Genomic DNA, 23,755 nt, shown 5'->3' with positions numbered 1-23,755 from the left:
GAAAGACTCCTCCAGGCTTGCACGGTGACCAATCAGCATCTGCACATCCTGAGCCCTTTGGACCCCTGATGTCACCCACTTCTCTCCTTCCTCCGAAGGCCAAGGACGCCCTCAGCCATCTGCGCAACTTCCACCACCTTCGGAAGCAGTGGCCGTCAGGGGGAAACGAATAGGGATCTCCCCTGGAGGTGTCCACTTGACTCCTCCGTCGGTCTCTGTTTGTTAATAATAATTGTTAAATGCTTACATAACATAGGTTTTCTTGGTTTCACTTGAAGTGTGTGGGTTGTGGCTTTTGACCAGAGAGAAATCGCAAAGGAGTCAGTGAATTCTGCTGCTTCTGCTGGCATCCACTCCTGAGCACGACTTGCAGTAGTCTCGAGCATGTCAAAGTGGAGCAGAGCTACCCCAGCTACCATTCTAAACTGGAACTCATGAAGGGATAAGAGAAAATACAAACTTCAAACTGTCTCCAAAAGTTATAAGCTTTTATAAAAAAAAAATTATAAAATGGGGAGAGTGACCTTGTGCTTTACTGTAAAAAATCAAGTATTACAAATGTTCTTCAATCTTTGCCAAAAACCCCTTTCACCATGATTTAAGCTGCTGTACCATATGTTTGGCTCTCATGGTATGTAAGAGATGAATGAGGAATAATTCTACAGACAGACAGGTAAAAATGAAGCCACGGCCTCACTGGGACTTGGGGAGGAAGTACAGCTTCTTGGTGAGCATGGAGGCAAAGCAGGGAATCTGCTTCTTGCCTTTGGCTCTTGGGTCATCACTGTTATTCTTTCGGCGTGACACCATCCTGTTGACCAGTGTGAGCAGCTCCGTGAACTCCCAGTTCGTGCCATACCTTGCCAGCACCTCACACAAATCCTGGATGTACCACGAGCCATACGCGGGATTCCGATGTGAGAAATAACCTGAAGAGGCAAAGCACAGGGTCATCAACGGGGAATGCTCACGGAGTTCCTTGGAGATGGTCAGACATGTCCCCAGACTGTTGGGGGAGGGGTTAGGGGATTCATTCAAGATGGCGGTGCTGGCTGCATCTGGACCAGAGAACCAGGAGGAGGATCCCTGCCTCAGGTGGGGGCCTAGGAAACTGCAGAGTCTCTAAGCTCAGGCACGTCAGGCAGGGACCAGCCATCAGCTGCTGTTAAGGAATCTAGGACAAGCACCATCTTAGCAGTGCCCCTGTCTGAAACAGACCCTGGAGACTTGAAAACCAATAGCCCCCCACACACACTGCTGGCCACAGCGTGCTAACTCTTACAGAGACACCACCCAAGAACCAATCAGGCTGTGGAGACAACAAAAACACGGGACAAGGTCTGGCTTAATGCACTGAAGCCCAGGCACAGAACCATTCGCACACAAGGGGTCCCAAAGGGAGAAAAAGGGGTAGGGAACTTCAGAACCCGGAGGACCCTGACAGCAGCATATCACATAGGTGGATCCAAAACCTCCACGCTGGCCTGCTGGGAATTAAGATACTTCCAATCAGGAATCGTCAAATTTCAATTCTGATAACCTTCCTGGAGAGCATTTTCTAAGTAGGCCAGAGGAATTCAGCTTTACAGGAAATAATAATCTTAAGCTCAAGTGTGAAAACAAAGTTTGGCTGACAATGATTAACTTCCGCTATACGATTGCTATTTGTGGAGCTGGTAGTGAAGGTTGATAGTAAAACTACAATAGCCAAAGCCGAAGAGGAAAATGTGGGGAATAAAACTGTTTTTCAAATGAGTTAAAAATTGTTTTATGAACCTCATGGCAATCATAAAGCAAAACTGGAACTCAATTTTACCTATCAGTTGATTGCCTTAGATATAAATGGACTAACTCAACTCAAGAATTAACACCCTAAAAGGAACTAGAGAAGAAGAGATGAAAGAACATGCAGAAACACGCAGAAACAACAGTGACAGTAAGAGCTAAATCTCTGAGGATATAGACTTGGAAAATATTTAGGCTAATCAGGGAAAAACGCACCAATAAGCAATGAAAGCAAAAGTGAGGTAACCCAGATGGCGAAAGATCTACAGGCTGTGGAGTTTATGCCCAATTCAATCAGCCTAATCAGTGGCTGAATAAATAACAGTACTCCTACATTAAGTAAAAAAAGAAAAAATAAAAGAAAGATCTACAGGCTGACAAGTAGGAGAGTGAGGAAATAAACCAGAAACTCAAGGCCATCCCAGGGCTCACATACTCGAGTATTAAGTCAGCCAAGCAATATAAAATGAATGACTGAGGGTCTGCCATGGGGTCAGGCTCAAGGGGTGGTTGGGAAAACTGGAAACAAGGGTGGTGGGATTGGAGTTGGAACACTGAATGCCCGTAACAAATCATTGTGAACTTTATGAACTCTGTAAAGCACAGAGTTTATATAAGTTGTTGGGGAAATTTTTGTTTTTAATATTGTATCACTAATTCAGTAATACACACAGGATATTCTATATTACCAACCTTAGCTACATCAATAAATGGTACATCACTTACACAATAAATAGTGCATCAGTGCTACATCAAAAACACAGGCACCGATGACCACCCATGGCCATGGCCACTCACCATGAGGGGCCTTCATCCTGGTGCCACTTGGGCCCACACCTGAAGCCAGAGCCCCCCGGACCCAACACACCTTCAGCCACAGAGTAGCACATGAGGAAGTCGGCCCCGGCGGGCAGCGTGTGCACAGACGCTGCGTCCACCTGGGTCTCATTGCTGTCGGGCAGGCGGGTTGCATCGACCTCATCCTTGGGCTGGACCGGCACATCGTACTTGTCACCGCGACAGGCCTAAGACACAGGCAGGAGTGGGGTTGACGGGGACCCACTGATGCCAGCATGGCTCAGAGGGCCCCAGGGCTAGCTGGGGAAACACACAGTTCTGACTCAGGGACAGCCCAAGAACTGCCATGTGTCCTTGATTGGCCAAGAGAAAAACGGTGTGAGCACTCTTGCACTTCAGGAAATGCCGCCAATGGACAGGCACCGGGGCTTTGGATTTTCTTTTGAATTATTTAGGGTGTTAAACTGGGCCAAGATCTCACCAGAGGAACCACATGAAGACAAGTGGTGATGCAATAAGCAAAGGGTCTTTATTGGCTAGCTTGAGCTAGGGCCCTCATCTGGCTCACCCACACAGTGGCAGCCTTCTTAGAAGGAGTGACCCCGAGTCTCAAATGTGAGGGGCTTTTATACCATAGCATTATATAACAGGGATTTTCTGCAGACAACCCTTTTGGCCGCAGTCTGAGGGCCTTTCCACTACCTGCAATTAGCTGATTGGTTACAAGTCAGAGTTGTATAAGGATTACATGAGAGTTCCATAAGGGTCATATAGTGGTTATTAAGGGTTATTCCCCACCTGCATCTGATAGGTTTTATAGAGGGGACTTCCCAATCTCTATCTGATTGCTAACCCTTAGTAGACCTCGCCATGGCTATCTCACTTCAGGGAAATCATGATTCAATGTCAGGTATCTGTTCAATTCCAGGAATTCTGGAACCACAACCCAGGCCTAGCTTCTTCTGGCTTCTTTATGAGCCTGTCATGATGCTGCCTTTGCTTCTCTGTCTCTCCAGGGGGGATGCTCAGGAGCCTGCTCCAGCCCTCTCAGCTCAAACGAAGGGTAACACATTCCTGGGCCCAACATGTGGCCTGCCTGGTTGTCCCGAAGAAGAACACTCTAGAATGTTCTGTCTAGCGAGAGGGAGACAGGAATGGAGGTGGTCGGCAAGGTCCCCAGGCTTGGCTAGTCTCACACCCTGACTTCCATGGGATTAAAGACAGAGACTCTTTACCAGTTCTTTCTAGGATAAGGTGGGATTATGACCCAGGGTTCAAATGGCAACTCTCGGTGACAGCATCCAAAGCCTCTAGCACCTGGAGAAGTTGCTCTGGGAACTGTCAGTGTCCTCACAATCACTGAGGGTCTCACCTGAATGATGAAGATCTTGGGCTTGCCCACCAGGCTCTGACACTTGTCGCCTTTGAAGAAGTCCGTCAGCATGGGAATTTCCACCTTAGCGTCGTAGGCGTAAATGTGATTGCCTTCGCCGTGGCTCAGGAAAACACAGAGAAAGCAGTCGGCGTCGACATGGCTGATGGTTGACGCTGACATTCAGAGAGGAGCAAGTGCTTGTTACCTCTACCTAAAAATCCAGTCTGCACCCCCAAGGCTCCCCCCAGAACTTCCAGGAGTGAATCCTGAGCACAGCCAGGAGTAAGCTCTGAGAACTGCAGCCAAATCAAACTAACAACCCAGAATAATGACAAAAACTAAAGGGACTATGGTGGTCATACATCAGGTCCCAAAAATGTTACAATACAATAATGAGAGATCACATTCATTCATGTGATTCTGTATGGTTAATCTCCACTGAATTAAAAAAAAATTAAACTATGGCAGCCATGTCTGCACGTGGAGAAAACCAGTACACAAAGGTTTCATGCAGAGGGACTTTTATGGGGAGCCTTGTTCAAGCGCCCAGTGATTTTGGTAATCAAAGCTTTTTTGTCATCTGCTGCTTAGGACATTCTGGAAAGACCCTTTTGTTTTTATTTTGTAAACTCGGGTTAATGAGAATCCACGGCAGGGAGCACAGCCATCTCCATGGACAGATAAAGGCATTCAAGAGAGGAGACACAGATCTGAAGGGAACTTCATGATATCAGAATCCCAAGGCCGAAGGTCATGGCCCGCAAGCTGCTGGCCAGCCCGTAGCCAGCCCGTGGCCTGCTGCACTTCTGAGTCTGCTTTGTTCAATCAGCGACTCCACTGTGACACAGGAATGAGAGTGTGGCTCCACAGTGCCCTCCGCCAGGGAAGCACTGAGATGTGGTCAGTTTGAGTCCTCCTGACCTGTGGTCATGAAGCCACCTCAGCATTCCCGTCTGGAGAAGTCACCAGCTGGGCGTGTGCTGGACCTTAGTCGGGGTTGGGGGCTGGAGGCTTTGCAAGGACCCCTGACATTGAGGAGAAGCCCACTGCTGAGGCCCAGATAAGCTGGCGACAGACACACACCATCCAAGGCCCATCTTTCCAGAGTGGCCAGGCTGGACTCACGCCCCCAGACTGAAAAAGGGCATCCACCTACCTTCGTACATTGTGAGCAGTACTTCTTCTGCTCTGAGGTTGTTATAGCATTTCACCTCAAAACCTAGTTCTAGAAGCCTGGGGAACAACAGGAAGGGAGGTTAGGGTCTACCCCGTGTCGCCCCACAGCCCGGCTGATGCAAGGGATGGACGCCCACTTACAGGACACACAAACTGACTCCAGTAGCCGTAGTGCAGCAGGCGGGCACTCACCTCCCTGACCACCCAGAGGGCCTCCCGAGCCCCAGCAGGAAGTCCTAGGCACAGCTGGGAAGCCCCCAAAGCCAGACAAAACAAACTGACTTTTCCCTTGGGAGAAACAGACATGCAATAGGATGCTGAGGGTTTTTCCTGCTCACCCCCAATCCTCTGGGGTTTCTCCTGGCTTAAGTGCTACCCTCAGGTACAGACACACTTCTCACAATGAGTTAGACTTTGGACATGCTGGCACAGGCCAGAATCCAATCCAACACACACCTCCTTTGTTTCTGTTTTCTTAGGGGCACACCCAGCCAGGTGGTAGAGGGGAAGTACATCTGGTACAAAATTCATGCGCTGCTTGGGGCCAGTATGACAGCCAAGTGGCTAGCACACTGCAACCCGAGTTCAGTCCCAGACACCCTACAGGGTCCCCTGCACACTGCCAGGGGTGGTTCCTGTGTGAGAACCAAGAGGCACACCAGGTTTGCCCCCTCCCCCCCAAAAAAACCCAAACATTCAGTGTTTAATACCAAACATGATCGTCCTGCAGGCTTGTGGGTAAGACACTTCCCTGCTACCTCAGGGGGTCTGGGGGCCCTGCCACTGAGTCTTGACCAGTAGGTCGCAGGGGTCAGTACCAGGTCCCTGGGTGAGTGCTCAGGGATGCTGGGGGACTTGTAGACTGCTGGAGCCAGCCCAGGTGAGGGGCATCGCCCCAGCTGGTTTCCGAGCTCCCAGCCTCCTGGCTGCCCTACGGGAGCCACACCCACCAGGCACCCGGACATGGTACCTGCGACAGAGATTCTCCCAGTCTTTGCGGGTGCCCTCGCGTTTAGACAGATGCAGGAGCGGGCAGAACGTTTCGTGGTTGAAGATCAAAGCAAGACCTCGCCTCTTGTGGTTCATTTTGTACTTTTCTTCCGGATGCATCATTTCACTGTGGACGCTTAAAGAAAACGGTCACTTGGTCCTTAAGGAGCTTCCCGGAGCGGGGACAGCCTCACCCGGGAATCCCAATGCATTCACTCAGGGGGGCAGAGTTCCAGGCGGGGATTGGGGGGCTCCCCAGGCCCCCGAAGTGCGGCATGAACCAAGAAAGTTCGGGAGCCTCTGATCCAGCCACAGGTCAGGCCGGCAGAGCCAGTGCTGGAATCCTGACCCCCACCCCCCACCCCCTGCCCCCTGCATGCCTGTCTCTCCCACATCTACAAAATGCCACCTGTCACTCGGATCTGAACTCAAGTCCTTTCCAAGTAGAGGCAGCATGGAGACTGCAGGGCCAGCCGTGCAGCCCCGCGCTGGCCCCAACTCTCACAGCCCGGCCGCCCAGGGCAGACAATTGGAAAAGAACATGTCTCACCTCCCGTGGAAGGCATCTGTTTCCGTCATGTTCTGTTCCTCACCTACTAGTAAAGAGTCAATCATGGTGGTCATTTGGCTTACAGCTGTAAAAAGAAAAAAAAAAGGGTTCCTCAGGGTTCCAACTCCCACCCGCTAAGACCCTTCTTTTGAGGGTAGTGGAGCACTCCTGGGACTGGCTGAGGGGAAAGGGATGGGGAGGGGCTGCCTTAGCAGGATGACCAGAGCAGGATGGAAGAGATCCCAGTTCCTCCGCATGCCCCCTCCTGCCCCTTCCTCGGCCAGAACCATAAGTGACAACAGGACAAAAGCCGAAGGCGTCCACTCAGACAACCTTGGGGGAGCTGTGATGAGCCCCAAGGCAGGAAATGCCTCAAGGCAGAGGGAGCCCTTCCAGGGCCTAGATTTTGGGTGTCGAGTGATATGTCTGTGAAAGCCCCCGCCAAGTTGCCTTTTCCAGTGAACTGACATTCATCAGCTTCACAGCTGGGCAGTGAGAGAAATGAATCAACCCTGTCAGGAGAGTGAGAAGCGCCTCTGGGTAAAGGGCCCCAACTGCCAGGACCATTCCTGCCCCCACACATGTACCCTGCACATCCTGTCCCTCCCCCCAGCCAGTCTCCTGCTGCCAGCATGCCCCATGAATTCCTTGCCCGCACACCTTCTCCTCAGACACATCTTCAGACTGGCCCCCATACCTGTCCCTGGGGTGACCGTTCTGCCCACTCACAATGGGCCCCAGGACGCAGCGTCTACACTCAACCATCAGGATACTCACAACTGGGCTGCCCGGCCCAGCACCCACAGTGAGTGACCTGCAGTGGTGGGTCCCTGGCCACACAGCCCACACCGTGACCTGGACATCCCTCTCCACACATGCCATCTGGAGTTCTTCAAGTCCACACAGCCACCCATCCAAACCCAGCAACCTATGGCTGCCCAGAGGTTCTGGAACATTCCCTGCCCCGCATACCTCTCCCAGCCCAGCCAGAATGCTTCCCTCTGCACACAGCACACGGAACTGTAACCTCAGACCCTTCCCCACGGCCCCTCTCTTCCCTCACCGTGCATCCCTTCTCCACGGCGGCCCTGCGCTGCCTTCTCAGAGACTCTGGCCTGCACCCCCCACCCATCCTTCCTCACCCATTGCTCATGCGATGTCCCTTCCTCTGGCCCCACGCTCTGTGCCCGCACGCTCCCGGGACAGCTTCCTCTCCACACTGCACTGCCTGGGGGATATTATCCACACACCGTGGCCACTCCCACACCACACCCTGTCACAGGCACACCTTTGAACGCAGTGCTGGGAGTGACGGGGCAGTAGGGCAACATGGCGTTCATCAACTCAGCCAAGTCCTCAGACCCTTCAAATGTGCTCAATGAAACGTGCATTCCAGATTTAAGAGACACTCCTGTCAGAGCTTTGCTATTTTTCGTTGATTGCCTCGAGCAGGCCCCAGTAACGTCTCCTTCGTCCTAGCCCTGAGATTTTTAAAAAAGTGTCATATTCAAGGCTCTTTCAGAGTTAGGAGAATGAGACCCATCAATGTTACTGGTATTTGGCATATTGGGTACACCACGGGGAGTTTGCCAGACTCTTTGCTATTTCCAGCAGTGCTTAGAGTTACCCGGGCTCCCACTTGCCATGTACGTGCCCTGGCCCTGAGCTGATACCCTGCCCCAGGTTCTCCTCTCTCCAGGAAGTACTCTGATCTCCAACACAGAGAGTTGTGTACTCAGGTTATCTCAGATATCGCCTTCCGTGTTGGTGATCAGAATTTCAGCTGAGAGCCACTTGCAAGTAACTCCGGATAATTTGATTAAAATGATATCCCAGGGGGCAGAGAGCCAACAGAACGGGTAGGGCACTTGCTTTACATGCAGCTGAATCAGGTTCGAGTCCCGGCATCCCATATGGTTGCCTGAGCACCCGCATGAATGATTTCTGAGTATAGGGCCACCAATCCTAGAAGCTGTGGAAAACCTCAGCCTGCACAGGCTTTGCCAGGTCAAACATCCCTTGTCTGGGTGATGACTTATGCAACACAGAACCAGATTGGACATTTTCCTTAGCGATTTCTGACCCAGAAGTTTTGGTTCAAAAAACAAGCCTTGGGGGTATAGTGCCACCAGCAGGTCAATCTATACCTGTGAGGCGAGTGGATCAGCAGCCTAATGCCACTGTGAGACTTTCAGATACCCCAAAATTGCTGATGTGCCTTTGGCCAGACCCCAAAAACTTGCAGCAAAGTTTACCAAGAAAATAAACGGCTAAAAGTTAGGTATGTGGGAGACACACCCACAAACCACCTCCGGCTCAGTTATATAATTAGAGGCATGGTCTCTCTGGTTCCTGATCAAACTGCTTAATGGCCATGATCCCAGAGACTCAGAAACGAATCTCGGAACCCAAAGGCTTTTGGCAGAAATGCATCCTGTTCCTGCAGTAGGTTACTGGCGCTGGGCCACTCCATGTGGGAATTGGTTTTGTTCCCCTTGGCGGCCCGGTGACCACCATCCTCCAGAGGCCACTGGACAGTAAGGTTTGGGCCTGCAGTGACGAGACACGCGGGACCTCACCAGATGGGAGTGAAACCGGCCCTTTCCTCCCCATCCCAGCGAGACCCCGAGTCACCGCCTACAAACGGCCTCTCTGACACCTGATCAAGCTAATTAATGGCCATGATCCCAGAGACTCAGAAACGAATCTCGGAACCCAGCAGCTTTTGGCAGAAATGCATCTGGACCGCATATAAGGTGGCCGCCGCCTCAGAGCTTATTGGAAAGCCAGGTATGAGCCGGTGGTGACAGGGCAACTGCAGTCTCATGGGAAGGGGGCCGGTACCGGCTTGTCCTACACACCCTATCGAGGTCACAAGTTGCTCCCCATCAGTGGCTCTCCAGCATGGCCATGGGTCCAGAGACAAAAGGACTTAATCCAGAGCCCGGCAGCTTGCGGCAGAAAAATGAATGGACCATGTGTTAAACTATGGCACCATGCCACCCCAGGAGGAAAAGGGTGTTGTTCCTTTCCGCCTCCCCTCCCCTCCCCCCCGGCAGCAAGGTGGCTGTCGCCTCAGAGCTTATTGGAAAGCCAGGTATAAGCCGGCGGTGACGGGGCAACTGCAGTCTCATGGAAAGGGGGATGGTACTGGCTTGTCCTTCACGCCCTACTGAGGTCACAAGTTGCCCCACATGAGCGGCTCTCTGGCATGGCCATGGCTCCAGAGGCAAAAGGACTTAGTCCAGAGTGCGGCAGCTTGCAGCAGAAAAGTGAATGGACCATGTGTTAAACTACAGCACCATGCCACCCCAGGAGGGAAAGGGTGTTGCTCCCTTCTGCCTCCCCCCCACCCCCCAGCAACAAGGTGGCTGCTGCCTCAGAGCTTATAGGAAAGCCAGATATGAGCTGGTGGTAACGGGGCAACTGCAGCCTCACGGGAAGGGGGGCAGTATCGGCTCGTTCTTCATGCCCTACTGAGGTCACAAGTTGCCCCCCACGAGCGGCTCTCCAGCACAGCCATAACACCAGATGCACAGAATCCAATCTCGTAATTATCTGGCTCTTTGCAGAAATCCAAAATCGATGCTGTATGACATTATATGATTCTCATAACCAGCTATAGAAAGCAAAGTATTTCACAATGCCTTTTCAGCAATTCTGATTGTTGGGGGCGAAATTCTAAACAATAATGGTGCATCTTTTGTCAAAATAATGAATGTAATCAATGTAGAGAAGAGTTAAGTAGAAATCATCTGTATCACAGGTAGTGGAAGGGGTAGGAGGTGGGTATATTGGGGTTCTTAGTGGTGAAATATGAGTACTGGTGAAGGGAAAGGTATTTGATCATTGTATGACTGAAACTTAAACCTGAAAACTTAGTAACTTTTCCCACAGTGATTCAATAAATAAATATAAGAAAAAATAAATAAATAAATAAAATTATGAAAAAAAAAAGAAAATTAAAAAAAAAAAACCCAAGCCTTCCATGCAAAGAGCCTGGAAGAGCCAGGGGTCATTACACCTTCAGTTACCTGCCCCTGGAATACCCCGGCCTTCAACTCACAAACAAAAAATGCTGGAAAAGAGGCTTTTTGTTTTCTTTTTTTTTTTTAAATCTTGGGACCAGAGCAATATAACAGCATGCAGGGCATTTGCCTTGCTCACAGCTGGCCCTGGTTTGATGCCTGGCATCTCATGTTAACCCCTGGTCCCCAGCATGACGCAGAGGGAAAGTTCTTCCAACTGACACACTGGGCAGTGAGGCCCCCAGGGGGGATGGGGAGGATCCAGTCCCAGGAAAGACTCTTCCAGACTTGCACGGTGACCAGTCAGCATCTGCACATCCTGAGCTCTTTGGACCCCTGACGTCACCTGCTTCTCTCCTTCCTCCAAAGGCCGAGGATGCTCTCAGCTACCTGTGCCACTTCCAGTGCCTGTGGAAGCAGCGGCCATCGGCAGGAAACAGCTTGGGATCTCCCCTAAAGGTGTCCGCTTGACTCTTCCGTCAGTCTCTGTTTGTTAATAACTATTTTTAAATGCACAGGTTTTCTTGGTTTCACTTGATGTGTGTGGGTTGTGGCTTTCAGCGAGAGAGGAACAGCAAATCGGTCAGTGGATTCTGCTGCTTCTACTGGTGTCCTCCTGAGCGCGACTCACTGTAGCCTGAGCATGTCAAAGTGGAGCAGAGCTATGGCCGCTCCTTAAGGCTGAGAACGAGGACCTGGGTGTTATTCTGCCCGGAAACAAGCATTGGTGCATTTTAACAAAACACTGTTAGCCAAATCTCAACCGACCACATTGTAGGATGAAAGTACTTGTGTTTTTTACTCCTCTGAACTTCTAAATAATAGCTGATTTTTCTTACCCAACCGAAACTGGGTCCTCCTTGCTAGGGTGCAGGAGAAAGCTCCTTGGCCAACCGTGACTGCTGCCTCCAGCTACAGTTCTAAACTGACAATGCATGAAGGGATAAGAGAAAATACAAACTCCAAACCGTTTCCAAAAGTCATAAGATTTTATAAAAAATTTTATAAAGTTGGGAGAGTAACCTTGTGATTTACTATTAAAAAATCAAGCATTACAAATGTTCGTCAATCTTAGCCAAAAAACCCCTTTCACAGTGATTTAAGCTTCTGTACCATACATTTAACCCTCATGGTAAGTAAGAGATGAATGAGAACTCATTCTGCAGACAAACGGTAAAAATGAAGCCGCAGCCTCACTGGGGCTTGGGGAGGAAGCACAGCTTCTTGGTGAGCATGGAGGCAAAGCAGGGAATCTGCTTCTTGCCGATGGCGCTCGGATCTCTGCTGATGTCCACTCGGCGCCGGGACACCCTCCTGTTGACCAGTGTGAGCAGCTCCGTGAACTCCAGGGACGTGCCATATCTTGCCAGCAACTCACACAGATCCTGGATGTACCAAGAGCCGTACAGAGTATCCCGGTGTGAGAAATACCCTGAAGAGGCAAAGCACAGGGTCATCATCGAGGGGATGGAAAAGCTCGTGGGGTTCCCCAGAGACAGTGAGCCACCTCCCCAGACTGTTCTCAGGGGGGAGAAGGGGATTCATTCAAGACGGTGGTGCTGGCTGCATCTGGAGCTGAGAGCCTGGAGGGTGGTACCTGCCTCGGGTGGGGGGGGAGGGGCAGGAAACTGCAGAAAGTCAGGCAGGGCCCAGTTGTCAGCTGCTTTAAGGAATCTGGGACGGGCACCATCTTAGCAGTGCCCCCATCTGAAACAGACCCTGGAGACTTGAAAACTAACAGCCCCCCACACTGCTGGCTACAGCGTGCTATCTCTTACAGAGACACGACCCAAGAATTGATCAGGTTGTAGGGACCAAAAAAAGGGGCGAGGTCTCGCTTAATCCACTGATGCCCAGGCACAGAAGCATTCACACCCAAGGGGTCCTAAAGGAAGAGAAAGGAGTAGGAACCTCAGAACCTGGAGGACCCCAACAGCAGTACATCCCATAGACAGATCCCAACCCTCCATGCTGGCATGCGGGGTATTAGGACGCTTCCAATCAGGAATCCTCACATTTCAATTCTGATAACCTTCCTGGAGAGCGTTTTCTAGGCCGGCCAGAGGAATTCACTTTACAGGAAGCCATAATCTTAAGTTCAAGTGGGAAAACAGAGAGTATCACTGGTAATGATTAACTTTAACTATATGTTTGCTATTTGTAGAGCTGGTCATGAAGGTCGATAGTAAAACTACAGCAGCCAAGGTCAGAGGAGGAAAATGTGGTGAGTAATACTTTGCTTTTCAAATGAGTTCAAAATTGGTTTATGGACCTCATGGCAATCATAAAGCAACACTGAAACTCAGTATTACCTATCAGTTCATTGCATTAGATATAAATGGACTATCTCAACAATTAAACCCTAGGGGCCGGAGTGATAGCACAGCGGGTAGGGCATTTGTCTTGCACGTGGATGACCTGGGTTTGATCCATAGCATCCCATATGGTCCCTCGAGCACCGCCAGAAGTAATTCCTGAGTGAAGAGCCAGGAATAACCCCTGAGCATCTCTAGGTGTGACCCAAAAAGAGGAAGAAAAAAAAAGAGAATGAAGCCCTAAAGGGAACTAGAGAAGAGCAGATGAAAGAAGGAGCTGACACATGCAGAGACTACGGTAACAGTAAAAACTGAATCTCTGAGAATATGACTCGGAAAACATTTAGTGAAAAAAGCACAAATCAGCAATGAAAGCAAAAGTGAGGTAATGCAGATGGTGAAAGATCGACAGGCTGAGAACTAGGAGGGTGATGACAAGAACTGGAAACCCAAGGCCATCCCTGGACCCATGTACTCAAGTATTAAGTCAGTCAAGCAATATCAAATGAATGACTGAGGGTCTGCCATGGAGGCAGGCTCAGAGGTGGTTGGGAAAACTGGAAACAAGGGTGGTAGGACTGGGGTTGAAACACTGCCCGTAACAAATCACCATGAACAACACTGTTAAGCACAATGTTTATATAAGGTGTAGGGGAAGTTGTTTTTTTTAAAATATTGTATTACTAATATGCCAAATACAATAACAACAAGTCTCAAAAAATGGAGACGTTACTGGGCCCACTCAAGCAAATCGATGAGCAACAGGAGGACGATGTTTGTTTGACAGTGTATATTACTAATTCAGTACTCCACACAGGATATTCTATATTACCAACCTTACCTACATCAATAAACAGTACGTCATTTACGCAATAAATAGTGCATTCATACTACAACAAACACATGGGCACCTACGGCCACCCAGGGCTGTGGCCACTCATCAGGAGGGACACTCTTCCTGGTGTCACTCAGAGCCCCCACCCGAAGCCAGAGCCCCCCAGACCCCACGCACCTTCGGCCACCGAGTAGCACATGAGGAAGTCGGCCCCAGCAGGCAGTGTGTGCACAGACGCCGCATCCACCTGGGTCTCGTTGCTGTCAGGCAGGCGGGTTGCATCCACCTCATCCACAGGCTTGACAGGCACATCGTGCTTGTCACCGCGACAGGCCTACAACACAGGCAGAAGCAGGGCTGACTGGGATCCATTAATGCCAGCGTGGCTCAGAGGGTCCCAGGGCCAGCTGGGGAAGTGCACGGTCCTCTGGCCCGGGGCCATCCCAAGAACCACCATGTGGCCCCGACAGGCCAAAAGGAAAATGGTGTGGGCACCCTCATGCTTCAGCAAATGCCGCCAACAGACAGGCACCGGGGTTTGGGAATTTTTTTTTTAATTATTTAGCATGTTAAACCAGCCTAATATCTCACCAGAGAGGAACCACATGCAGACAAGTAGCAATGCAATAAGCAAAGGGTCTTTATTGACTAGCTTGAGCTAGGGCCCTCGTCCGGCTCACCCACACAGCAGCAACCTTCTTGGAATTAGCCGCCCTGAATTTCAAAAGTGAGGGGCTTTTATAACACAGAATTATATAACAGGGGATTTCTGAGGACCACCCTTTTGGCTGCAGCCTTAGGACCTTTCCACTACTTGTACTTAGCTGATTGGTTACCGGTCGGAGTTGCATAAGGGTTGCATAAGAGTTCCATAAGGGTTATATAGTGGTTATTAAGGGTTATTCCCCACCTGCATCTGATAGGTTATATAGAGGGGACTTCCCTACCTGCATCTGTTTGGTAACCATTAATTGAACTTGCCATGACTATCTCACTTCAGGGAAATCGTGATTCAATTCCAGGTATCTGCATTCAATTCCAGGAATTCTAGAACCGAAACCCAGGCCTCGTTTCTTCTGGCTTCTTTATGACTTTGCTTCTCTATCTCTCAAGGGGGGATACTCAGGGGCCTGCTCCAGTCCTCTCAGCTCAAACAAAGGGTAACACATTCCCGGGCCTAACATGTGGCCTGTCCAGTTGTCCCGTAAAGGAAAATCCTAGAATGTTCCAGTTAGCGAGAGGGAGATGGGAATGGAGGTGGCTGGTGAGGTGAACAGGCTCGGCTGGTCTCGCACCCTGACTTCCATAGGATTAAAGACAGAGACACTTTACCGGTTCTTTCTAGGATAAGGTGGGATTATGACCCAGGGTCAAATTGCAACTCGCAGTGACAGCATCCAAAGCTTCTCAGCACACAGAGAAGTTGCTCTGGGAACTGTCAGTGCTCTCATGATCGCTGGCAGTCTTACCTGAATGATGAAGATCTTGGGCTTGCCCACCAGGCTCTGACACTTGTCGCCTTTGAAAAAGTCCGTCAGTGTGGGAATTTCCACCTTAGCGTTGTAGGCATAAATGTGATTGCCTTCGCCGTGGGTCAGAAAAACACAGAGAAAACAGTCGGCGTCCAGGTGGCTGGCGGTTGATTCTGATGTTCAGAGAGAAACAAGTGCTAATTAGCTCTACCTAAGAATCCAGTCAGCAACCCCCGTGCTCCCCCCAGAACCTCCAGGAGTAAATCCTGAGCACTGTGGCCAAAACAAACAAACAAAAAATCCAGAATTAATAACAAAAACTAAAGGGATTATGGTGATCATACCTCCAGGTCCCAAAAATGTTACTGACAATACAATGAGAGATCACATTCATTCACGTAACTTTTATGTGGTCAATCTCCGCTGAAACAAAAATTAAACTATCTCAATCATGTCTGCATGTGGGAAAAACCAGTACACAAAGGTTTCATGCAGAGGGACTTTTATGGGGAGCCCTGTTCAAGCGCCCAGTGATTTTGGCAATCAAAGCTTTTTTGTCATCTGCTGCTTAGAACATTCTGGAGAGACCCTTTTTGTTTTTTTTTTGTAAACTCAAGTGAGTACTGTTTCCGGAGGAGAATCCAAAGCTTACAGCTCAGCCATCTCCACGAACAGATAAAAGCATTCAAGGGAGGAGATACAGATCTGAAGGGAGCTTCGTGGTGTCAGAATCCCAAGAGCCCACAGGCAAGGCCCGTAGGCTGCTGGCCAGCACGTGACCAGCCTGTGGCCAGCCCGTGACCTGCTGCACTTCTGAGTTTGCTCTGTTCAATCAGCGACTCCACACAGGAATGAGAGTGTGACTCCACAGTGCCCACAGCCAGGGAGGCACTGGGATGTGGTCAGTTCGAGTCCCCCTGACCTATGTTCAAGAAACCGCCTCAGCATTCCCATTCTGGAGCAGCCGCCAGCCGGGCGTGTGCTGGACCTTAGTCGGTGCTGAGGGCTAGAGGCTTTGCAAGTGTCCCTGACATGGAGAAGCCCACTGCCCGGGCCCGGGTAAGCTGGTAACAGACACACACAGTCCGGGCTCATCTTTCCAGAGCAGCCAGGCCGGGCTCATACCCCCACACTGGCGGGCGTCCACCTACCATCATACATTTTGCGCAGTACTTCTTCCGCGCTGAGGTCGTCATAGCATTTCACCTCAAAACCTAGTTCCAGAAGCCTGGGGAGCAACAGGAAGGGAGTTTAGGGTCTACCCCGAGTCGCCCCTCACCCTGGCTGACCCAAGGGATGGATGCCCACTTACAGGACACACAAACTGACCCTCCAGGTTGGACCCATAGCACAGCGGGCAGGCGCTCACCTCCCTGGCTGCCCATTGGGCCCCCGAGCCCAGCAGGAAGTCCTGGGCACAGCTGGGCAGCCCCCAATGCCAGACCAAAGATACTGACTTTTCCCTCAGGAGAAACAGACACCCAATAGGATGTTGAGGATTTTCCCTGCTCACCCCCAATTCTCTGGGGGTTTCTCCTGGCTTAAGTGCTGCCTTCGCGGTGCAGACACATTCCTAACAACGCGTTAGACTGCAGACGTGCTGGCACAGGTTAGAATCCACTCTGGTGTGCTCGCCTGCTTTGTTTCTGTTTTCTTAGAGGCACGCCCAGCCAGATGGTGGGGGAAATCCAGCTGGTGCAAAACCCATGCACTGCTGCGGGCCATCGGACAGCCAAATGGTTCAGGTCCCCGCCTTGCACATGGTGATCCGAGTTCAGTCCCAGACATCCCACAGGGTCCCCTTCACACCACCAGGGGTGATTCCTGTGTGCAGAACCAGGTGGCCCACTAGGTGTCCCCCCCAAAAAAAAAAAACCCCAAACATTCAGTGCTTAATAACAAACATAATAGTTCTGCAGATGTGGGTAAGACACCTGCCTGCTCCCCCAGGGGCCTGGGGGCCCCACCAGTGAGTCTTGACCAGTGGGGCGCAGGGATCAGTGCCAGGACCCTGGATGTGTGCTCAGAGGGGGAACCTGTAGGATGCTGGAGCCAGCCCAGGTGAAGGGCATCGCACCAGCTGGTGTCTGAGTTCCAAGCCTCTCGTATGCCCTACAAGAGGCTGCGCCCCACAGGCACCCAGACACGGTACCTGCGACGGAGATTCTCCCGGTCTGCGCAGGTGCCCCGGCGGTCAGGCATGCCAAGGTACCAGTAGAACCGCTCGTGGTTGAAGATCAAAGCGACACCTCGCCTCTTGTGGTTCATTTTGTACTTTTCTTCTGGATCCATCACTTCGCTGTGGATGTTTAAAGAAAACGGTCACTTGGTCCTTAAGGAGCTTCCCGGAGCGGGGACAGCCTAACCCAGGCATCCCAACACATTCTCTCAAGGTGGGCAGAGTTCCAGGCAGGGGTGAGGGGCTCCCCAGGCCCCCGAAGTGTGGCACGGACCAAGAAAGTTCAGGACCCTCTGTCTAGATATAGGTCAGGCCAGCAGAGCCGGTGCTGGATTCCTGAGTCCACCCCCCATCCCTCCTGCCCCCGCACGCCTGTCTCTCCCACATCTACAAAATGCCACCTGTCACTCGGATCTGAATTCAAGTCCTTTCCAAGTAGAGGCAGCGTGGTGACTGCAGGGCCAGCCGTGCAGCCCCGCGCTGGCCCCAACTCTCACAGGCCAGCCGCCCAGGGCAGACAATTGGAAAAGAACGTGTCTCACCTCCCGTGGAAGGCATCTGTTTCTGTCATGTTCTGTTCCTCACCTACTAGTCCAGAGTCAAACATGGTGGTCATTTGGCTTACAGCTGTAAAAAGAAAAAAAAAGGGTTCTTCAGGGTTCCAACTCCCACCCGCTAAGACCCTTCTTTTGGGGAGCACCCTGAGGACTGGCTGGGGGCATGGGTAGGGGAAGGGGCCGCCTAGGCAGGGGACCAGAGCAGAATGGGAGAGATCCCAGCCCCTCCGCACGCCCCCTCCTGCCCCTGCCATGGCCAGAAGCATAAGCAACAACAGGAGGAAGGCTGAAGGCGTCCGCTCAGACACACTCAGGGGAGCCGTGACAAGCTCCCAAGGCAGAAAACACCTCAAGGATGCGGGAGCCCTTCCAGGGCCTAGATTTGGGGTGTCCAGTGCTAGATATGTCTATGAAAGCCCTCGCAGAGCTGCCTTTTCCAGTGAACGACATTCATCAGCTTCACACACTGGCGGGAGAGTGAGAAGTACCTCTGGGTAAAGGTCCCCAAGGGCCAGGACCGTTCCTGCTCCCACACGGGACTCTCACTGCCCTACCCTGCACCTCACATCCTGTCCCTCCCCCTGGCCTGGTCCCCTGCTGCCAGTGAATTCCCTGCCTGTACACCTTCTCCTCAGACACATCCTCAGACTGGCCCCCACATCTGTCCTTGGGGTGACCGTTCTGCCCACTCACAATGGGCCCCAGGACACAGCGTCCACACTCAGTCATCAGGACACTCGCAGCTGGGCTGCCCGGCCCAGCACCCACAGTGAGTGTCCTGCAGTGGTGGGTCCCTGGTCACACAGTCAACACACTGCCTTGGACATCCCTTTCCACATATGCCACCTGGAGTTCTTTGGGTTCACACAGTCGCTCATCCAAACCTAGCAACCTATGGCTGCCCCGAGGTTCTGGAACATTCCCTGCCCTGCACACCCCACTCAGCCGAGCCGGGACGCTTCCCTCCGCACACAGCACACGACACTGTCACTTCGGACCCTTCCCCACAGTCCCTCTCTTCCCCCATCGTCACGGGCGTCCCTTCTCCATGGTGGCCCTGGGCTGCCTTTTCGGAGACTCTGGCCCGCACCCCACACCCTCCTTCCTCACCCATTGCTCTTGCAATGTCCCTTCCTCTGGCCCTGTGCTCTGTGCCCACATGCTCCCAGGACAGCTTCCTCTCCATACTGCACTGCCTGGGGGATATTCTCCACATACCGTGGCTACTCCCGCACCACACGCCATCATGGCCATGCCCGTGCCCAATGCTGGGAGTGGCTGGGGGGCGGCAGGGCCAACATGCCATTCACCAAACTCAGCAGAGTCCTGAGACCCTCCAGATGTGCTCAATGAAACATGCATAGCAGATTTAAGAGACATTCCTGGGTCAGAGCTTTGCTGTTTGGGGGCAAGTCCAGCAGCAGCTTACCTGGGCTACCACCTGCTATCTGCCATGTGACCCAGCCCTGAGCTGATGCCCTGCCCTGTTTTCCTGTCTCCAGGAAGGAACAACTCTGATCTCCGGCACAGAGAGTTGTGTGTTCTGGTTATCTCAAATATCGCCTTCCACGTTGGCGATCAGAATTTCAGCTCAGGGTCACCTTCAAGTAACTCTGGATAATTTTTTTTCTTTTGGGTCACACCCGGCCACACTCAGGGATAACTCCTGGCTCTGTGCTCAGGAATTACTCCTGGCGTTGTGCAGGGGACCATATGGGATGCCGGGGATTGAACCCGGGTCAGCCACGTGCAAGGCAAACGCCCTCCTCACTGTACTATCACTCAGGCCCCCACCCAATCCGGGTAATTTGATTAAAATGATATTCCAGGGGCCAGAGAGCCAGCACAGCAGGTAGGGCACTTGATTTACATGTGGCTGACCTGGTTTCGAGCCCCAGCGTCCCATATGGTCGCCTGAGCACTGGCAGGAATGATTCCTGAGTGCAGGGCCAGGAGTCACCCTGCTCATCACTAGAGTTGGCCCCAAACAAAACAATAAACCAACCAAACAAAATGACATTCTGGAGCCAGAAAGCTCAATGCACTGAGTGCATGCTTTGCATACAGGAGAATCAGTGTCCCGTCACTCCCCACAACCCCCCGGAACTCTGCCTAAGGCACCCTCCAAGCGCAGAACTTGAGCACTACTGGGTGAGACCACCCCCGCACCAAAATAAAATGACGCTAACGAGTTAGCCTCCCCAGGGAGTTCTCCCAGCATCATTACTCTAGATGCTGAGGATGGGGCAGGAGGGGGCCTCTGAAAGCCCAAGTTCCACCAGACCAGCTCCAGCCTGGCCTTGGGTGGCTGCAGACCCGCTGCCACTAGAGGGCACAACTGGTGCCAGTCCCACCCACCCCGTCTAGTCACTGCTTGGTTCTCCCAGCGCCCAGGGCAGGCAGCGGTGACTGTCGGGTTGGAGTGAGCCACGCTGGGAGCTCAGGGGCCTCCCAGTACCCACTCCTACTGCACATGGCTTGTGGCCAGGGTCAGGAGACACAGACAACCAAGGAGATGCCCGATGACTGCTCTTCACCCAGCATGCCCAGGGTGGGCTCTGTCCCCCGCCCCCTCACCATGATCTGCAGAGCAGCCACTCTTGTTCAGAGACCCTCAACCCAGGCAGCGCACCGGGGAAGCAGGGACAACCCACAGGGGCTGCCTTGACCTGGACCGTCTCCAGCAGCATCTGGTCGTGGGCACTCATTATCGAAGGACTTCGCTCGCCACTGCCCTGACAGCAGAACCAGTTTGGTCAGACCTCAGCTTGGCACGTTACCTCACCAGGCTAACCCGACCCAGGTCATTTCTTGCTCTGCAAGTCAGAGGAGCCTAAGGAACTGGCTCCCCAGACTGTCAGGAGGTGACCGTTAAGCTGGTCCCTGTTATTCAGGGAGATCTGAATAGCGCAGGGGTCCTGCCTCATCCCAGGGCTGGGACTGAGAGCTGTGCAGCCAGGAAGCCCCAGATTGCGTCTCCCACCCAAGGGACGCTGATGCTGGCCCTAACCCGGGAGCATCCTAAGGAGAAGCACTGTGACACACCTCCAGAACAGGTGGCCCGGGCTGGCTGGCTGCCCTCCATGGGTGCCACCACCTTCCGTTAAAACGCTGCACCTGCGAGATGGGTCCGAGAGGAGGGAGCCTCTGGGGTGTCTGGGGCGCCTACGGGGCGCCCACACCTGCCACGAGGGGAGGGAGCACCTGCCACTTCTTACCCGAAGCAGCACCCCCACCCCCCCTTATCACGCTCAGCCCGGGAGGGCAGGGAGGGAGCCGGCGCGCCCGGCCAAGGTCGAACCCCCACATGCCAGGTGTGCAGCATGGGGTCCAAAGTCTGTGCCCTGCTCATCTGCAGCCCCTGAGCCCACCCCGGAGGTCCTGGCCGCCTCCAACTAGGAAACTTCCCCCATCCCCATGCCCCGTGTCCACGGTCCACTCGCGCCAGAATCTTCCCACGCGCGCAGGTCCACGGGCGCCCCAGCACACGGGGAGAGGGACGCGGTGGAGAGGGGCAGGGCAGGGCAGTGTCCCCCGGGCGCCCCCCCCCCCCCCGCGCTGTCCACCCTCTCCGAGGCCAGGCTCAGCGCTGTGACGCTTCCCGGGGGAGGGTCCCAAGGAGGACCTCACTCCTCCGGTGGGGTCCACCGGGCGCTGCTCGAGATCTGGTTTCCACCGAAGCCCCCGAATGGCGGCGGGTCTCTAGGGCGCGCCCAGCCCGGCTGGGACTCGGGCGCTGCGACCCCCCGCCCCGTGGTGGCGCGTGCAACGCCCCCCCCCCATACCCGAGCCGCCCCCCCGCGCCCCACTTGCTCCCGATGCTCCCCACACCCAAAATGCCCCCCCGCGCCCACCTGTTCCCGGGGGCCCCCAGACACCCGAGGCCGCTCCCCGCGCCCACCGGCTCCTGGGGCCCCTCACACCCGAGCCGCCCCCCGCGCCCACTTGCTCCCGGGAGCGCACGGACAGCTGCACGAGTGGCCAGACACGCCCAGCGCCGCGGCCACTCCCCGGCCGCCACCCCGCGAGGGTCCCCGCGCTTACCCGCCGAGCTCACAGTCGCCCCGACGCCGCCCCGACGCCCCGCGGCAGCTTCCTGCAGCCCCGCCGCAGCCCCCGCCCCTTCCTCCGCCGCCTCCGCCCCGCTGGCCGCGCCCCCCACCCGACGCTCCGCCCTGCCCCTGCTGTCCGGCTGCCCCAGGGGCCAACAGAGGTGCCAAGCAGCCCCCTCTGCAGGCCGAGCTAGCACCCTCAGCCCTGCAAGGTTGCTTGTTTGGGAAGCCGGAGGGGTGCCCCGGGAGGTGGGCAAGAGGCCCCCGGGGGACCTGTGCGCTTGTGCACTCAGGGCGCCCCGAACGCGGTGCCTTGGGGTGCAGCTCTGAAGGAGCCTGCGGGCGCGCGTCCTCACCCAGCTCTGTGTTGCCCGAGCAGGGTGAGGGGGTGCGGGTCAGAAGTGGGTTCCCGGAGTGCCGGGCCGGTGCGCGCTGTTGCGAGGTGACCTCATGCATTCAGTTCCCCTGGGCCTCGTCGTAGTCGTCAGGGTAACTGACCCCTGAAGGCTGCCTCTTGCAGGAAGCAAGCACAGCAGGGACTTGGAGAAAGAGCTCGAGGGAGGCCTTCAGCTCCGGCGCCCCTGCAGACCCGCATAAGTGGGAGGCGGCTGTGGGGACCGGTCGTTGGAGAAATAGTTTATTTCTTGATTATTCCGAGGAGGAAGGTGCCATCTGAATAGTGCCATTATTTCCTGCGTCAGAGGAGTGGATTCCTGCCATCTCGCCTGACATCAGCCAACCCTAGCGACTTCACTGCGCCCATGGAAGGCTGCGGAAGAAGGCTGGGACCGCCTCGGGGGACGGGATACTTGGGTGAGGGGGCCCTCTGGGGACCTGAGGTGTCCGGTTGGCTCAAAGCAAGTGTGGCTTTTGGTTTCCCCCTGGGGGCAGCGCCCATTGGGGGGCCTACTGGCCATCTGCTCTGCGCCCTTGTTCTCCTTTGTTACTTACTCCCTTCCCTGGCCCCATGCCCAGTTTCCAGTGAGTTCTGGACTCGCTTTCTATAGGTGAGCCATACCCCCCTCCTCGGGGGACCATCCACACAGCTGCAAGGAACAAATGAAAGGAATTTAGTTTCCCTGCAAGCGCCTTTTCTCAGAATGCTGTGGGACTGCCACAGCAGTAGTCACGTATTTTAAAGAGTGTTCACCTTAAGGTATGTGGGTCACTTATCTGGAATTACAGATGCATCCTGTTGGCACAGATCAGTGCATTTACCATGGGCACACACAAGGGCCAGAGCCTGGGGAAAGGCTGGGCTCCAATGTGGACTCACCAGGCAGAGGCTCCAGCTCCTGTAAAAAGGGGGTGTAGAATAACATTGCCACAGGGAGCTCAGGTTTATGGGGTTACACCCATCACAGTGCTCCCGAGTCACTCCCATTCCTCTGTTTATCTGTAAACTCTTCTCTGTGCTCTCCTCCCCAGCCAGTTAATCACCTTTTCTCCCAAATCAGATTCTGTTAGCTTGTAAGATCAGATCCTTCTAAGGACACTGAACTTGTAAGTTATGTCTTTTGCATAGTTTACCTTAAAGCAATGTCCTTTCTGTATGGACACAGGAAGACAGTTAATATTATGCTTTGTAACTTGGGAGTTGATTGACTCAGAATAATATTTACTCCTGGGCATCTGCTTTCTTG

The 23,755-nt window shown here is 53.4% G+C and overlaps 2 protein-coding genes across 3 annotated transcripts; both read right to left on the bottom strand.

Annotated features, from left to right (window-relative positions):
• Nucleotides 1-693: 693 nt before the first annotated feature.
• Nucleotides 694-6,712, bottom strand: LOC130026126 (caspase-6-like). The gene is made up of 6 exons (XM_056116858.1): nucleotides 6,675-6,712; nucleotides 6,105-6,251; nucleotides 5,115-5,191; nucleotides 3,956-4,131; nucleotides 2,654-2,810; nucleotides 694-929 (listed from the first exon to the last, which is right to left on the bottom strand). The coding sequence occupies exons 1-6, from the start codon at nucleotides 6,701-6,703 to the stop codon at nucleotides 694-696; spliced, it is 822 nt and encodes a 273-aa protein (XP_055972833.1). The 5' UTR covers nucleotides 6,704-6,712.
• A 5,008-nt stretch (nucleotides 6,713-11,720) lies between these two features.
• On the bottom strand, nucleotides 11,721-23,118 carry LOC130026125 (caspase-6-like). Of its 2 annotated transcripts, none has more exons than XM_056116857.1 (7): nucleotides 23,064-23,118; nucleotides 18,046-18,130; nucleotides 17,477-17,623; nucleotides 16,476-16,552; nucleotides 15,322-15,497; nucleotides 14,030-14,186; nucleotides 11,721-12,134 (listed from the first exon to the last, which is right to left on the bottom strand). In XM_056116857.1, exons 2-7 carry the CDS (start codon nucleotides 18,117-18,119, stop codon nucleotides 11,896-11,898), a joined length of 870 nt encoding a protein of 289 aa, XP_055972832.1. In that variant the 5' UTR covers nucleotides 18,120-18,130; nucleotides 23,064-23,118; the 3' UTR covers nucleotides 11,721-11,895. The 2 variants fall into 2 exon arrangements, with proteins under 2 accessions (XP_055972832.1, XP_055972831.1); XM_056116856.1 differs by lacking the exon at nucleotides 23,064-23,118 and adding an exon at nucleotides 22,105-22,172.
• Between the last annotated feature and the right edge of the window lie 637 nt (nucleotides 23,119-23,755).

This window comes from Sorex fumeus, unplaced genomic scaffold (genome assembly GCF_029834395.1).
Source record: "Sorex fumeus unplaced genomic scaffold, SorFum_2.1 ptg000033l, whole genome shotgun sequence".
In the NCBI taxonomy this organism is placed as follows: domain Eukaryota; kingdom Metazoa; phylum Chordata; class Mammalia; order Eulipotyphla; family Soricidae; genus Sorex; species Sorex fumeus.
The sequence above is the reverse complement of the archived record's forward strand: the minus strand, read 5'-3'. Positions and strand labels throughout refer to the sequence as shown.

Bases quoted from the DNA above. Each gene is read 5' to 3' on its own strand.
- LOC130026126 (XM_056116858.1), bottom strand. From the start codon at position 6,703: ATGACGGAAACAGATGCCTTCCACGGGAG. The intron at 6,252-6,674 runs GTGAGACATGTT...AAGCGTCCACAG, and splicing joins ACAGATGCCTTCCACGGGAG to TGAAATGATGCATCCGGAAG. The intron at 5,192-6,104 runs GTACCATGTCCG...GTTGTTCCCCAG, and splicing joins TGGGAGAATCTCTGTCGCAG to GCTTCTAGAACTAGGTTTTG.
- LOC130026125 (XM_056116857.1), bottom strand. From the start codon at position 18,119: ATGACCACCATGTTTGACTCTGGACTAGTAGGTGAGGAACAGAACATG. The intron at 17,624-18,045 runs GTGAGACACGTT...AAACATCCACAG, and splicing joins ACAGATGCCTTCCACGGGAG to CGAAGTGATGGATCCAGAAG. The intron at 12,135-14,029 runs GTGCGTGGGGTC...TTGCCTCTTCAG, and splicing joins GTGCTACTCGGTGGCCGAAG to GGTATTTCTCACACCGGGAT.